General features: G+C 41.7%; 1 protein-coding gene across 1 annotated transcript; it reads right to left on the bottom strand.

Annotated features, from left to right (window-relative positions):
- Positions 1–202: 202 nt before the first annotated feature.
- LOC106607158 (phosphomannomutase 1) lies at positions 203–8,240 on the bottom strand. Its single transcript, XM_014203796.3, has 8 exons — positions 7,789–8,240; positions 5,577–5,694; positions 4,698–4,774; positions 4,377–4,468; positions 3,963–4,062; positions 3,491–3,566; positions 1,238–1,353; positions 203–890 (listed from the first exon to the last, which is right to left on the bottom strand). The coding sequence occupies exons 1-8, from the start codon at positions 7,867–7,869 to the stop codon at positions 768–770; spliced, it is 783 nt and encodes a 260-aa protein (XP_014059271.1). The 5' UTR covers positions 7,870–8,240; the 3' UTR covers positions 203–767.
- Positions 8,241–14,564: the final 6,324 nt, after the last annotated feature.

Here is a 14,564-nt window from a genome sequence, read left to right as displayed (position 1 = left end):
TAAATCTATTTCAATCCCATTTTGTAACACAACAAAATGTGAAACGAATTCAAGGGGGTGCAGACTTTCTATAGGCACTTAATCTGAAAGTGGACTGGCACAGAGGGAAAAAACGATTTTTCTCTCTTCTGTCTCGCTCCATTTTGTTCAAAGACAACACTAGTCACTTTCTACATCCACAAAGAAAACAAATGATCCAAAACCCAGTTTGTCAGATAACTGTATCAATATTAGTGCAAAAGACAAGTGAATTATTACATTATATACTCAAAATGTACATAAATCTTCACATGATATTCACAAAAGAGGATTGTCTTACAGGAGGTCCTATAAGACATTTTGGTTAATTTTATGTTACATACAAATACAGGGACACACTACAAATAACATTGGGTTGATAGATGTTAAACAGTCAGATATTACATTAAAACCTTAGAGAAACACTTAGTCATGATAAAAAAACTGAAAACATAAGTACACTTCCTCACATTGTTTGAGCTACCATCCCTGTAAAAAAGCAGATCTGTCCACATCTCATAGTAATTTCAATGGGAGTCCATCTAATGTGAATTACTGATGATCCCTTTATGTGTCCAGTGCTAGTTAGAATAATATTATACAACAACAATGCATTGATTACTTAACAAATCTGTAGTGGTTTACGTCCCATTTCCACCTCTTCTCCTTCAGGTGCTCTTAGTACCTGCCCTGAACAACAGGGGGAGCCCAGGGGAAGCTGACTGTGAGAGTGCCTGCTGCACGATTTATCACGACTCATTGGCGGGAGCTTTGAAGAAAATCTCTCGACAGTGCCTGGCTGTGTCCTCTGGTGAGTATACTGTGAAACCAATGGTGCGCGGGTCGTTGAAGATCTCATAGTCGTTTCCCCCCTGAACAGAGAGGAATGTAGATACGGCTTTAGAATCCGCTTGTTCACAAATATGTTTGCACCAACTATCCTTTTCACCCTTCTCGACCTCTTTCCTTGTTTCCTCACTCACTCTTTATCTCTCTCTATGTCTCAGTAAAAGAGGTTAAATAAACACACAACCATCACAAAGCTCATGTAACATTCTTTCAGGCAGGGGTCAACTCTACTTAGATCGACAACAACAATGATCTCTGAACTTTAACCTTTAACATTCAAGCCACAGCACAATCCTACTCTCATTGCTTTCTTTAGCCTCAGAGCATTCCCCACCACTGACACGTCCACAAGGTCCTCCCCTTCACTTACAGACGACGTCTCGTTGCCAAAGAAGTAGATAGTGTCCAGGCCCTCCCCCTCCAGCACGTCCAGACAGAGCCTCTTGTCCCAGCCTTCAGGGAATACGTCAAAACTGATGAGACCGCCTGAATAGAGGCACACGAGGGGGAATAATTCTGTCAATTTCAATTGAAACATTACAATTTAACATCATGTTACTGAACAGAATATTAGTCCTTCCCATAAAATAATGATGATTTTAGTGATGATTATTAACGCATTAAAACCAGCTCTCTCATGCCATGTCAGGGATATTTGTTTTGGTTGGTCAATGCACTGATGAGTGAGGATGCCCAATGTATGTAAAATAGGTGTGATATTTCCCCCATTATAGGAACAGCAGCTTTGAGATATTTTTTAAGACTGCAACTTCAACCGGTTAATGCTGCACATTTCTCTGCAACAGACTTGGAGCCCAACACCTTCTCCCCTCGAAAAGCATGAAAGGTTATTAAAAGCTCCAATCACTGTGCTCAGTTCAGCAGAACAGACTTATTTATGCCCTGTGCATCGACTGTGTGGTGATGGCTTTGACATACAGTCTGTGTCCAGGAAGACAGTCTTATTATTGGTGATTATTCACTACTTGGCTGACCTCCATGAGGTCACTAACAGTATGTGACAGACATCAGGCTGCCCCATGACGTGGATTCAGTTCCACAAACACAGCCTGTGGCTGACTCCTTTCTTTTAAATCGCTCTTTCCTTTTCATTCTACAACCAGAGCAGTTAGTCTTTAAGTTCTGCCACATATTCAGGTCAATGAGCGGTGAATGTGCACGAAAAGCCCTCAGAAAAGTATGTTTAAATTCTGCTTCTCGCCCATCCCCCCTGCCTTCAGATTCTACTTCATTACCTCCCAGTGTTTAAAGCGGCAATCAGCAGTTGAAGCAATAACAAAGCGCCCTCCTCACCACCACTTCAGTAAAAGGTGTGGCGATGGGACTGGAGAAATGTAAGCACTCTCAAATGCAAGGACTGACCATCCATGATATCAAAATTATAACTTTGACCATGTTTTTAGGCTATACAGTGTTTGTTTACATTAACTTTGTTTACAAACAATGGAGTAAAACTAGCTTATATTTTGTGTTCTGATGGGGCACGACAGTTCAAGATCATATGGCATTTCTAAGTTATATTCTTCAAGAATCAATGGATACATATCATTAATGTATTAGTCCAAACATGGATGTAGCAACTGCTGCTTGACCCGAAGGGAAAGCTCACAAACGCAACAGCTAGGGAGGTTTCAGCCAATCAGAGGGTGTATTGGCCACAAACACCCACATCCTCAGCCCATCCCCCACACAGTTCCTTCCCCACCCCTGGCCATGCACCATAAAGGTAAAAGAAAACATAGCCAGGACAAAGGTGCCTGTACTTGAAGTGACACTGCAATGTCGCCTTTTGAGCTGAGTGACATGAGCAAAAATGTATAGCGTAAGAACAGACAGTGCCGCATTGACATAAACAGCATTGCATATGTGAAATGTGAACAAACCAAGGCAGGGTAGACTTGCAGATACAGATTGCAATGAGCAAACACATAAATCTTATCCACTAGCCTTCTCATTGGCTCGTTTTAGCAGGCTCTGTGGCTGCAGTGCAAACAGCCCTCCAACTGGCTCTGCTGCCAGTGGTATGAGCATCAGCTTCCACATCAGCAACCAATCAGAGGGATTCCCAGGGCAGTCACTCAGTTAGGGTGAAGTAAGGCCGTTAGGATGAAGTAAGGATGAATGTGTGTGTTTGTAACTACTGCTGCTACTGGCCCAAGGCTTTAACAGAGTGCCTTATGAAGACAACAGCCTTATCTCCAGCTGTTTGTGCAGCTGCCTGAATTGTGTACAGTTTCACAGGCCATTAAGTAAGTCCCACACCTCTTTACAGTCACCAAAACACCTAGTCTGATTAACCAGAGAAAAACATCTCTGAACCTCAGAGAGTGGAGCAGGGGAGAGTAATGTTTAATGAAGTTGGGCACAATGTGTCCAGGAGATTGACTACGCATGGCAGATCGTCTTTGTGAACTGGCAGATAGGAAACAACAGCAAAGGAGCTAGTACATTCAAGTCATAACAGGGTTCTATCTGAGAGATAAATGTAGATATCACACCATGCACAGATGGCATACAAAAGAATACTGAAATACAAGACCAGAGGTGCTAATAGTTACACTGATATTAATTCCCAGCTCGCATCCTGTGGCAGTTGGCTTACCTCTAGTAAATCGTAGACCCTTCCCAGCAAACTCCTCCTGCAGGGCCGCAACAAACTTCTCCCGGATTTTCTCTCTCTTTGAAGAGGTTAAGCAAAAGGGTCAGGCTTCAGGCCACTAAGGGTTAAGCCTCTCCACATCTCCCATCAGACCACTAGACCCTCCATAATGTGTGGCTGTGAAACATCAATGGGCTGTCTGTTCAACCATCTTGAAAGCTCAGCATTGTTTCGACTTGTTTACTCTCTTCCCCTTTTAATAGGAGCCAACGTAACAGAATATAAGAGAAAATCATGCCTGCTTGCACTGTGCAGTGATTTGAGGTTATTAGAGGTTGAAAACATGACTCAATCAATAACACATGCTTTGTTTGTTTACTATTAGTTTTAAAAGTTTATATGTTTAGGCGTTTTCCTTAGAAGATAATGACTGTTGTTTGGATCATTATTTAGGCACTCTTATACTGTGTAATACCTTGTCAATTTCAGAGAATTCGATTCGCTCCTCAAGTGTGCAGCTCCGGCCAATGGGGGAGATGTTCAGCATTCCGTTGCGGAATTCGATAAAGGTGCCCCTGAGGGCAGAATAAGGCATTAATCTGTAAGAAGAGACTTTAGTGTGGCTTTGTTACCAACCATCATCCAAAAATCTCTAGAGATTCTAGTGTTATATTCAGAATTGCTTTGTTTCTCAAGGAAATAAGTATTTCCACCCAGATACAGATCAATCCTTCTGTCTTAGTCTCTCCCTTAGGAATGCTGACCGAGCCACCATTCCTTTCTCCAATGCCTACAGCTGTGATGGACAGGTTGCTGTGGCCATGGGGCCTCTGAATGACTAGACACATAGAAAAGGAGCTGAAAGTAGGTCAGAGGGAGGGAGTCTCACCTTTTCTTGGGCAGCTTGATCAGCCCCATGTAGCTGAGACAGAAGTTAATGAGGTCCTGTAGTAGTTCCTCTCCTATCTGGTTCTGGATGGCCTGTTGGACAGAGGACATAGTTCAAATATTTGAACTGTCTTTTCTTATTAACACAGTGCAGTTCTCTTAAAGACATGATCATAACTTTCCCTTCCAGTCTTCTTAGCTGAGAGCAGTGTATAAGAAAAAAGGTTGTCCCTGCATGTTGTTTACGTGGAATCAGGTTTAAATAGCTTGTTAGTGAGCCAAAATATATGTTATTCCTTCCCTCACCTCACTACACACCCACCTGTTTGGAAAGGAGCTTCCCATCTTTGTACTGCACCGTGCCATTCTCAGCAAACACATAGTCAAACTTCTGTATCACTGTAAGAGAAAAAGGGGGCAAATTAGGTAAAAGTGTGTTAGTGTGAAAACATTCATAGTAAATAGACAACACAAGCTACCAGCACATAGCCTTAAAAAAACTCCCCCAACTGGAACACAGGCATGTTGTACCTGGTGCAGCGGGATTATTGGTCTTTGCAGATTACCACCTATGTAACACTACCTGGAACAGTCCAATTTAATCTCTGTTCTGTCCATTCACTGTACACATATCTCACATAGCTAGAGTATCAAAGTACTGAGCATCTCAATCAGTCTTGCATAATGATCAGGATAGAGAACTGTTGATGCAAAAATGCACTGAAAACAAAACCTTGAATGCACTAGTAGCACTCCCACTTATATTTACTCTATCGTTCGTTGCTTTACTTTTGTTGCTGCTCTGAGTGATAACTGTCAGCTGTCAGTGTGTTGGTGGCCAGTCTCCACTGCTGTGTGTAAACTCCACCACAGGGTCAGTGTGTCAAGGTAACACAGGTACATGAGCAAACGTGTAACTCCATCTGGGTCCATGTGCGACCCGGAGCGGAGACTTCAGTTATGACGTAGCTGCTTTCGTCTATGTCTGTTATTTATGGACTGATGTCAAATGAGAGTGGGCTGCCAACATGAAAGCCCCTAAACTGTCTCTCTGGTGAATTTCCTTTAAATCATTTCATGACCATGAAAGCGACAGCCTTTTGGGGTTTGCAAAGCCCTGTGAGAGAAAGGCAATAATGTGGGTTTGAGGGTGAATATGTGAGACAGAAATGAGACCAAAGTGAGAATGAGGAGCGCTCACCTTCATCTCCCTCCCCCAGCTGTTCTGCGATCTTTGAGTAGTCTGATCCGCCCACTATGCCGATCTTCACTTTCCTGCGCAGAGATTGGAAAAACTCATCCAGCTTAGGGTCAATTTTCTGCAGGGTGTAAGCACACACGCATGACACGTAAACACAATGAGTGTACACACACAGACACACACACACACACAACCACACACACACAGTCTGTTCCTGTTTGTGTTGTCTATCATTGAAAACACGGTTTTAGGGACTCATAATATAAACTGTGACAAGACAGGCATTTACAGTCCTGAAAACAGCTTTTGTTGTCTGACCACAAAGCAGGAGAATGCGTTTGTTTGTGAGGTTAGGTAGCATAGACAGAGTGAGATTGGCATCTGTCTCTGAAGGCGGAGCAACTTTGATAGTAGTCTATTGATCCTCTGCAGAAATAATCCTATTAAACCAGCTTTCCATCTTGCCAGAGAGACTTGGGCAGACGGATCAGGCAGGGACCGCTTCATCCTCACATGAGGAAACTGCATTACATTACATAACATAAGGGCAGTGGGTTTATTCAGCATACTTATGTCACTGTGACCGACCAACGGCTGCTGAATCGGACACTGCCTACACGACGATCACTGACCGTTTCTTTACATCACCGGTCCAGACAATGAGACAATAATGCAGATAAACAAAATATGATATTTTTATGTCTATATTACAACAAAGACATCATCTTGTCATGATGGGCAGAGATAAGAGGGATAATCAACATTTTTATCCTCCTGTTTAATTGAATTATTTGAAGACATGGAGAACTGCCTGTTTTCACATGACAATTGCAAAGACATCCATTGATGCAGCGTTGTGTAACAGAGAGTTAACCATTTATCATCATATGAATGAGTAATTTTTTGTTAAACTACTGAAATCATTATGAAAAACACTAGAGAGCCGTTTCACTGATTATTCATTGATTATCTTGCATTTCAAATCTGGGGGGAAAAAAGAGGCTGAGGACATAACTAATAGGATACCCCATTATGAATGTCAACATCCTTGATCAAAGTAGTCCGTTTTTAGGGTAGGAACTCCATGTGACTCTTCTTCCCATGTAAGTTGTTTACTATTAGTTATCTGTCCGTTAAAGTTCCAATGCAGCTGTTCTTATCTCAAAATCAAATAATTTCTGGGTAACAATGAAGTACCTTAATTGTCAAAAAGAAACAAAAAATAGCTTCAGAGCAAAGAGCAATTTCTCAAGCAAGAACTTTGCTAGGACTGTCTGAGAGTGGTCTGAGTGGGGAGGGGGAAACAAAAAATGAGCTGTTATTGGCAGAGAGGTTTGGAACTCTCTTTCTCATTGGTTTATTAACTAACGATATCACCAGGCATTACAAAACTCCATCCCACTAAAACTGGCTGAAATTCAACAGCTTTCTTTTCAAACAGCTCTTACACTAAAAGGGCATTATTACAATTTTCATACTTTCACAGTATCCAACCTAATAGTGTGGCAATATATATAAAACACTGGCCTTTAAGGATTGGCGCGAACAGTTGCAAGGTAATTGATACTTCACATGGACGGACATGAAACTTTCAGGATACAGCAGTTATAGGGTATTTTGAATGGGCGTAAGCAGTGTCCCAGTGGTCTAGGGTTGACCAGCACCAGGATGCTTTAGGAAACTTGACTTCATAAGTGTTGTGCAAGTAGGCAACAGTAGCCTACTGTCGTGTTCTCGTACGGACATAACGTTCTTCCAAATGAATTATATCTCTGCTCCATGGGGCGCGCGCTACTTTTAGTAAAATACAAACTTCAGATGCAAACGTAGACATTTCAGTTTTCATTCAAAAGAGTTGACGGACGACAGCATTTGTAGGCTACAACCACGGGATTAAATAATATATGAAAACAAGAACTTGGAAGGACAGAAAATGATGGTGTTTGCCAACATTATCAGGAAGTATATCGACAGAAAATAGTAAATCATTACATAACATGCAGGAACATTCCAGACCTGGCTGTAGATAAGACATTGACATTATTGCAACAGTTTTGTGCTATCAAGATGGCATGGCAATTGGCAAAACGCCCTATAATTCCTTAAAAAAATAGAAAGGTTTGACAAGTTGGACAGCAACATCAGAAGAAAGAAAATGACAAACAAAACACAATTAATACAACGGGATAATAAAACATGTTATTTAGCCTACCTCTCTCGGTGGGGTTAGAGTGCCGTCCACGTCAAATAAACACAGAATAGTCCTTTTTGAAGAACCATTTGATTCATCCATTTCTTATTTTGCAATGATAGTGTTACTAATGTGTAAGTAATGATAGTGTTACTATTGTGTAAGTAATGATAATGTTACTAATGTGTAAGAAATATTCTGGGAAAGAGTGACAATTTTCTGATCTTGCCTCTAATGCAAAACAAAGACTACTGTCTAGGCTACAATACGGTACACTGTAAAATGTATTGCCTACCACTAGTTGGATGAATCATTTATGCCATGCGGTCTAGTAGATAACGACAAACCATATCCAGTAGTTGTTGAACTGTAGCTTATCCTCAGACATAAGAATAGTTCTGCCACCGTTTTCGATCGAATTCAGTTAATCATCACAGGCAGCTCGACACGTCTCAGGTTTATTTTGCAACAATGTCTCGACTCTCGTAGGCTACATGCAAACAGCCAATCGCAGCTTTTATGTTTGATGACGCGAAGTGGGTGTTGGCAAGATATGTTAAAAAAAATATATTTTTTTTATTTCACCTTTATTTAACCAGGTATGCTAGTTGAGAACAAGTTCTCATTTGCAACTGCGACCTGGCCAAGATAAAGCATAGCAGTTAGACACATACAACACAAAGTTACACATGGAATGAACAAAACATACAGTCAATAATACAGTAGAAAAAAAAGAAAACAAAAAGTCTATATACAGTGAGTGCAAATTTGGTAAAATAAGGGAATTAAGGCAATAAATAGGCCATGGTGGCAAAGTAATTACAATATGGCAATTAAACACTGGAATGGTAGATGTGCAAAAGATGAATGTGCAAGTAGAGATACTGGGGTGCAAAGGAGCAAGATAAATAAATAAATACAGTATGGGGATGAGGTAGATAGATAGGCTGTTTACAGATGGGCTATGGACAGGTGCAGTGATCTGTGAGCTGCTCTGACAGCTGGTGCTTAAAGCTAGTGAGGGAGATGGGAATCTCCAGCTTCAGAGATTTTTGCAGTTCGTTCCAGTCATTGGCAGCAGAGAACTGTAAGGAAAGGCAACCAAAGGAGGAATTGGCTTTGGGGGTGACCAGTGAGATATACCTGCTGGAGCGCGTGCTACGAGTGGGTGCTGCTATGGTGACCAGCGAGCTGAGATAAGGCGGGGCTTTACCTAGCAGAGACTTGTAGATAACCTGTAGCCAGTGGGTTTGGCGGCGAGTATGAAGTGAGGGCCAGCCAACGAGAGCGTATAGGTCGCAATGGTGGGTAGTGTATGGGGCTTTGGTGACAAAACGGATGGCACTGTGATATACTGCATCCAGTTTGTTGAGTAGAGTGTTGGAGGCTATTTTATAGATGACATCGCCGAAGTCGAGGATCGGTAGGATGGTCAGTTTCACGAGGATATGTTTGGCAGCATGAGTGAAGGATGCTTTGTTGCGAAATAGGAAGCCGATTCTAGATTTAATTTTGGATTGGAGATGCTTAATATGAGTCTGGAAGGAGAGTTTACAGTCTAGCCAGACACCCAGGTATTTGTAGTTATCCACGTATTCTAAGTCAGAGCCGTCCAGAGTAGTGATGCTGGATGGGCGGGCAGGTGCGGGCAATGATCGGTTGAATAGCATTTAGTTTTATTTGCGTTTAAGAGCAGTTGGAGGCCACGGAAGGAGAGTTGTATGGCATTGAAGCTCGTCTGGAGGTTAGTTAACACAGTGTCCAAAGAAGGGCCAGAAGTATACAGAATGGTGTTGTCTGCGTAGAGGTGGATCAGAGAATCACCAGCAGCAAGAGCGACATCATTGATGTATACAGAGAAGAGAGTCGGCCCAAGAATTGAACCCTGTGGCACCCCCATAGAGACTGCCAGAGGTCCGGACAACAGGGCCTCCGATTTGACACACTGAACTCTATCAGAGAAGTAGTTGGTGAACCAGGCGAGGCAATCTTTTGAGAAACCAAGGCTGTTGAGTCTGCCAATAAGAATGTGGTGATTGACAGAGTCGAAAGCCTTGGCCAGGTCGATGAATACAGCTGCACAGTAATGTCTCTTATCGATGGCGTTATGATATTGTTAAGGACCTTGAGTGTGGCTGAGGTGCACCCATGACCGGCTCTGAAACCAGATTGCATAGCGGAGAAGGTACGGTGTGATTCAAAATGGTTGGTAATCTGTTTGTTAACTTGGCTTTCAAAGACCTAAGAGATGCAGGGTAGGATAGATATAGGTCTGTAGCAGTTTGGGTCTGGAGTGTCTCCCCCTTTGAAGAGGGGGATGACCGCGGCAGCTTTCCAATCTTTGGGAATCTCAGACGATACGAAAGAGAGGTTGAACAGGCTAGTAATAGGGGTTACAACAATTTCGGCAGATAATTTTAGAAAGAGAGGGTCCAGATTGTCTAGCCCGGCTGATTCGTAGGGGTCCAGATTTTGCAGCTCTTTCAGAACATCAGCTATCTGGATATGGGTGAAGGCGAAATGGTGGGGGCTTGGGCGGGTTGCTGTGGACGGTGCCGGGCAGTTGACCGGGGTAGGGGTAGCCAGGTGGAAAGCATGGCCAGCCGTAGAGAAATGCTTATTGAAATTCTTAATTATAGTGGATTTATCGGTTGTAACAGTGTTTCCTAGCCTCAGAGCAGTGGGTAGCTGGGAGGAGGTGCTCTTATTCTCCATGGACTTTACAGTGTCCCAGAACTTTTTTGAGTTTGTACTGCAGGATGCAAATTTCTGTTTAAAAAAGCTAGCCTTAGCTTTCCTAACTGCCTGTGTATATTTGTTCCTAACTTTCCTGAAAAGTTGCATATCATGGGGGCTATTCGATGCTAATGCAGAATGCCACAGGATGTTTTTGTGCTGGTCAAGGGCAGACAGGTCTGGAGTGAACCAAGGGCTATATCTATTCCTGGTTCTACATTGTTTGAATGGAGCATTCTTATTTAAGATGGTGAGGAAGGCACTTTTAAAGAACAACCAGGCATCCTCTACTGTCGGGATGAGGTTGATGTCATTCCAGGATACCCCGGCCAGGTCGATTAGAAAGGCCTGCTCGCAGAAGTGTTTTAGGGAGCGTTTGACAGTGATGAGGGGTGGTCGTTTGATCGCAGACCCATTACGGATGCAGGCATAGAAGTCCAATGCCCTCTCCCATGTCAAATCAAGACTGATTAAGACCCATCTCAACAGTCATTCGAACGTTCACCTAGAGGGGAGGACAGTGCTCAGGCTGTGCCTAGATCTGTACAATGTAGGCTATCATATAATAAGTTCACAGCCCAAGCAATGGAATGATTCCTTACTGCATGTCAGGCCAGCCAGGGCATTAATCAGGCCAGCCAGGGCAATGAGAAATGTATGATGAATAACGTTTAGTTGATAGCTCCATCAAGTGTTGCTTTAATTACCTATATAAAATGGTGATAGATCCAACTTCCAAGATACACACTCACACTTGGCTCTGTCTGGATAGAGTTGTTGTGCAGGATTACCAGGACGTTTGTGTTATCGCTTTTATTATCAGTAAGTTAGTTGTCCACTAGAGGGCAGGCTAAAACAATATGCATGCTTGTGCCCTATGGAAGCCAAATGGCAGAACAGCTGTATTCCGGAGGTTCTGAGGGCTGTTAGATGGATTTGTCTGTTAAGGGTATCTGCAATCCTAACATGTCTTGTGGGTGGTGAGAAACTCAAATAAAGATGAAAGGTCTATCAGCATCAAAGGAAAAATCATGTTTACATAAAGACATGATTATAGTCCTGGTCCCTATTGGCACAGATGGCCATTTGTTCTGTGTCACTCCTTAATAAACAGTCCATATTTTGAAATTGTAAATGATATTCTGAATGGACATGAAAACTACGCATTTCAAATAGATTTCAAAAATATTTCTTATTGTTGCATTGTTGAGAAGGAACCTGGAAGTAAGCATTTAGTTGGACCATGTGTATCCTGTACATACGACTAATACAACTTGAAACTAAATGAATTAAAACTCCTGTTGTGTGTCTTTTATCCTGTTAGCAGTTATCTACCAGTTATCTACCAGTTATCTACCAGTTATCTACCAGTTATCTACCAGTTATCTACCAGTTATCTACCAGTTATCTACCAGTTATCTACCAGTTATCTACCAGTTATCTTGGTATACCCTTGCTCTATATTTAGCTGATATGCACCTTCATCTAGGAATAGATATCAGCACATGTTATTGAATTCAATGGTTTTATATAACCTCATTCACCACTTTCAGGAGAATGGCTACATAGTCATGAACACAATAAGACTAACAGCATCTGTTGGGATTGTTTTTTATCAATACGCCTATCACTAGACTATGCTAAGGAGATACCAGGTAAAAGGGTCATCTGATCAATTCACAAAGGGTTGTCCATTGAGCAACATTTAAGACTAGGTTAGGTAGACTTTGAACTTCTGTTGTTTTTTATTGTCAATAAGATTGTTGTAATATGAATAATGGGCAATAAACTGAGGGCAGAAATGGAGATCATACAAGGCCGAATTGCAGCAGGTGATTAATGGCTTTGAATAGGCACCATTAATGACCAATATACACTTCCTTTCAAAAGTTTGGGGTCACTTAGAAATGTCCTTGTTTTTGAAAGAAAAGCTTTTCTTTTGTCCATTAAAATAACATCAACTTCATCAGAAATACAGTGTAGACATTAATGTTGTCTCACAAGTCCTCAACTGGCAGCTTCATGAAATAGTACCCACAAAACACCAGTCTCAACATCAACAGTGAAGAGGCGACTCCGGGATGCTGGCCTTCTAGGCAGAGTTGCAAAGAAAAAGCCATATCTCAGACTGGCCAATAAAAAGAAAAGTTTAAGATGGGCAAAAGAACACAGACACTGAACAGAGGAACTCTGCCTAGAAGGCCAGCATCCCAGAGTCGCCTCTTCACTGTTGACGTTGAGACTGGTGTTTTGCGGGTACTATTTCATGAAACTGCCAGTTGAGGACTTGTGAGGCGTCTGTTTCTCAAACTAGACACTCTAATGTACTTGTCCTCTTGCTCAGTTGTGCACCGTGGCCTCCCACTCCTCCTTCTATTCTGGTTAGGGCCAGTTTGTCCTGTTCTGTGGAGAGAGTAGTACACAGCGTTGTACGAGATCTTCAGTTTCTTGGCAATTTCTCGCATGGAACAGCCTTCAATTCTCAGAACAAGAATAGACTGACGAGTTTCAGAAGAAAGGTCTTTGTTTCTGGCCATTTTGAGCCTGTAATTGAACCCACAAATACTGATGCTCCAGATACTCAACTAGTCTAAAGAAAGCCAGTTCTATTGCTTCTTTAATCAGGACAACAGTTTTCAGCTGTGCTAACATAATTGCAAAAGGGTTTTCTAATGATCAATTAGCCTTTTAAAATGATAAACTTGGATTAGCTAACACAACGTGCCACTGGAACACAGGAGTGATGGTTGTTGATAATGGGCCTCTGTAAGCCTATGCAGATATTCCATAAAAAAACTGCCGTTTCCAGCTACAATAGTCATTTACAACATTAACAATGTCTACAATGTAGTTCTGATCAATGTGGTGTTATTTTAATGGACAAAAAATGTGCTTCTCTTTCAAAAACAAGGACATTTCTAAGTGACCCCAAACTTTTGAACGGTAGTGTACCTCTCACATTTCACAACAGCAACAAATCACGTCGTTGAGTTGGCCTGGAATCTATTTGTATCTTTAATTTGTAACAAGATATCAATTCTGTGCATATGTATATGTATAGGGAATATAAGAATGATGTTAAAGAAAAAGCCATCTATGTTTGACTTTAAAGACATGCTTCATTTGGCCTTAGTAACATATCATCAATGACGTGATGAATATTGAGGCCAGTCACTAAGTCTGTATTTTAAAAGGCCCCATTAATTCCAACACCATGAATAGATAAGAGGCAGCCCTATCAGGAACGGGAATAGCAGAGGAGATACTGTGAAACAGAGATAGGATTACTCACAGTCACAAGTCACAACATACAACTTACAACATGCCTTAGTGAGTTTACCATTACTCAACTCTCACTTTCCCCTTCATTAAAAATGTGTCAGGGTCCTAGTCGGGGTGACAGCCTGCTTCTGCAGTATCCAGAGCTTTGTATTATCTGTGTTTTTGCTCAATATTTTATTTACAGGACGGACAGAGATAAATAGGGTTGGCTAAAGGAGACAGATGGTCGCTCAGGCCATAGGTATCTCATTATGAGCCTCAGTCACTGAGAAAAACACTGAGAGACCCTTCAGCGAACAGGAAATACTCTGCTTGGACGTGTGGGCGTTTATTGCTCATAAACACTTTGTGATGCAAAACAAATCACTCTATGCAGTAGGCAAGATTTAACTTATTACACAATTGTCTTTATGATTTATATTTGAAAATGTGTTCATGTTTTAAGTAGTAGTACTTATATTCAAAATGACTTATTTCTTATTTATGGTATGCCTACAGGTTTTGTTCGTGTGTGTGTATGTGAGGAAGCATTTACATAGACAGCCTTCCTATCTTTTTAGAGATTCACTGAAGTGTTCAGCAAAGTCCATATTTCTGAGGGAAACAAAAACATTCATAACAGGCACGCGTCATGCCACTCAGTCCAGTGGCAATCAGAGAGCTTTACAGTCACTATAAAAACAATCTCTTGTTCCTTTAACACATTATTACTCCATTTGCTAATCAACTGGGGTGTTTGAAGATGGAAGCATTCTCAGCTCTCTCTCTCTCTCTGTGTG

The sequence above is a fragment of the Salmo salar genome, chromosome 06 (assembly GCF_965601325.2).
Source record: "Salmo salar chromosome 06, fSalSal1, whole genome shotgun sequence".
Lineage (NCBI taxonomy): Eukaryota > Metazoa > Chordata > Actinopteri > Salmoniformes > Salmonidae > Salmo > Salmo salar.
Note: the sequence above shows the minus strand (reverse complement) of the source record. Positions and strands in the feature narration are given on the sequence as shown.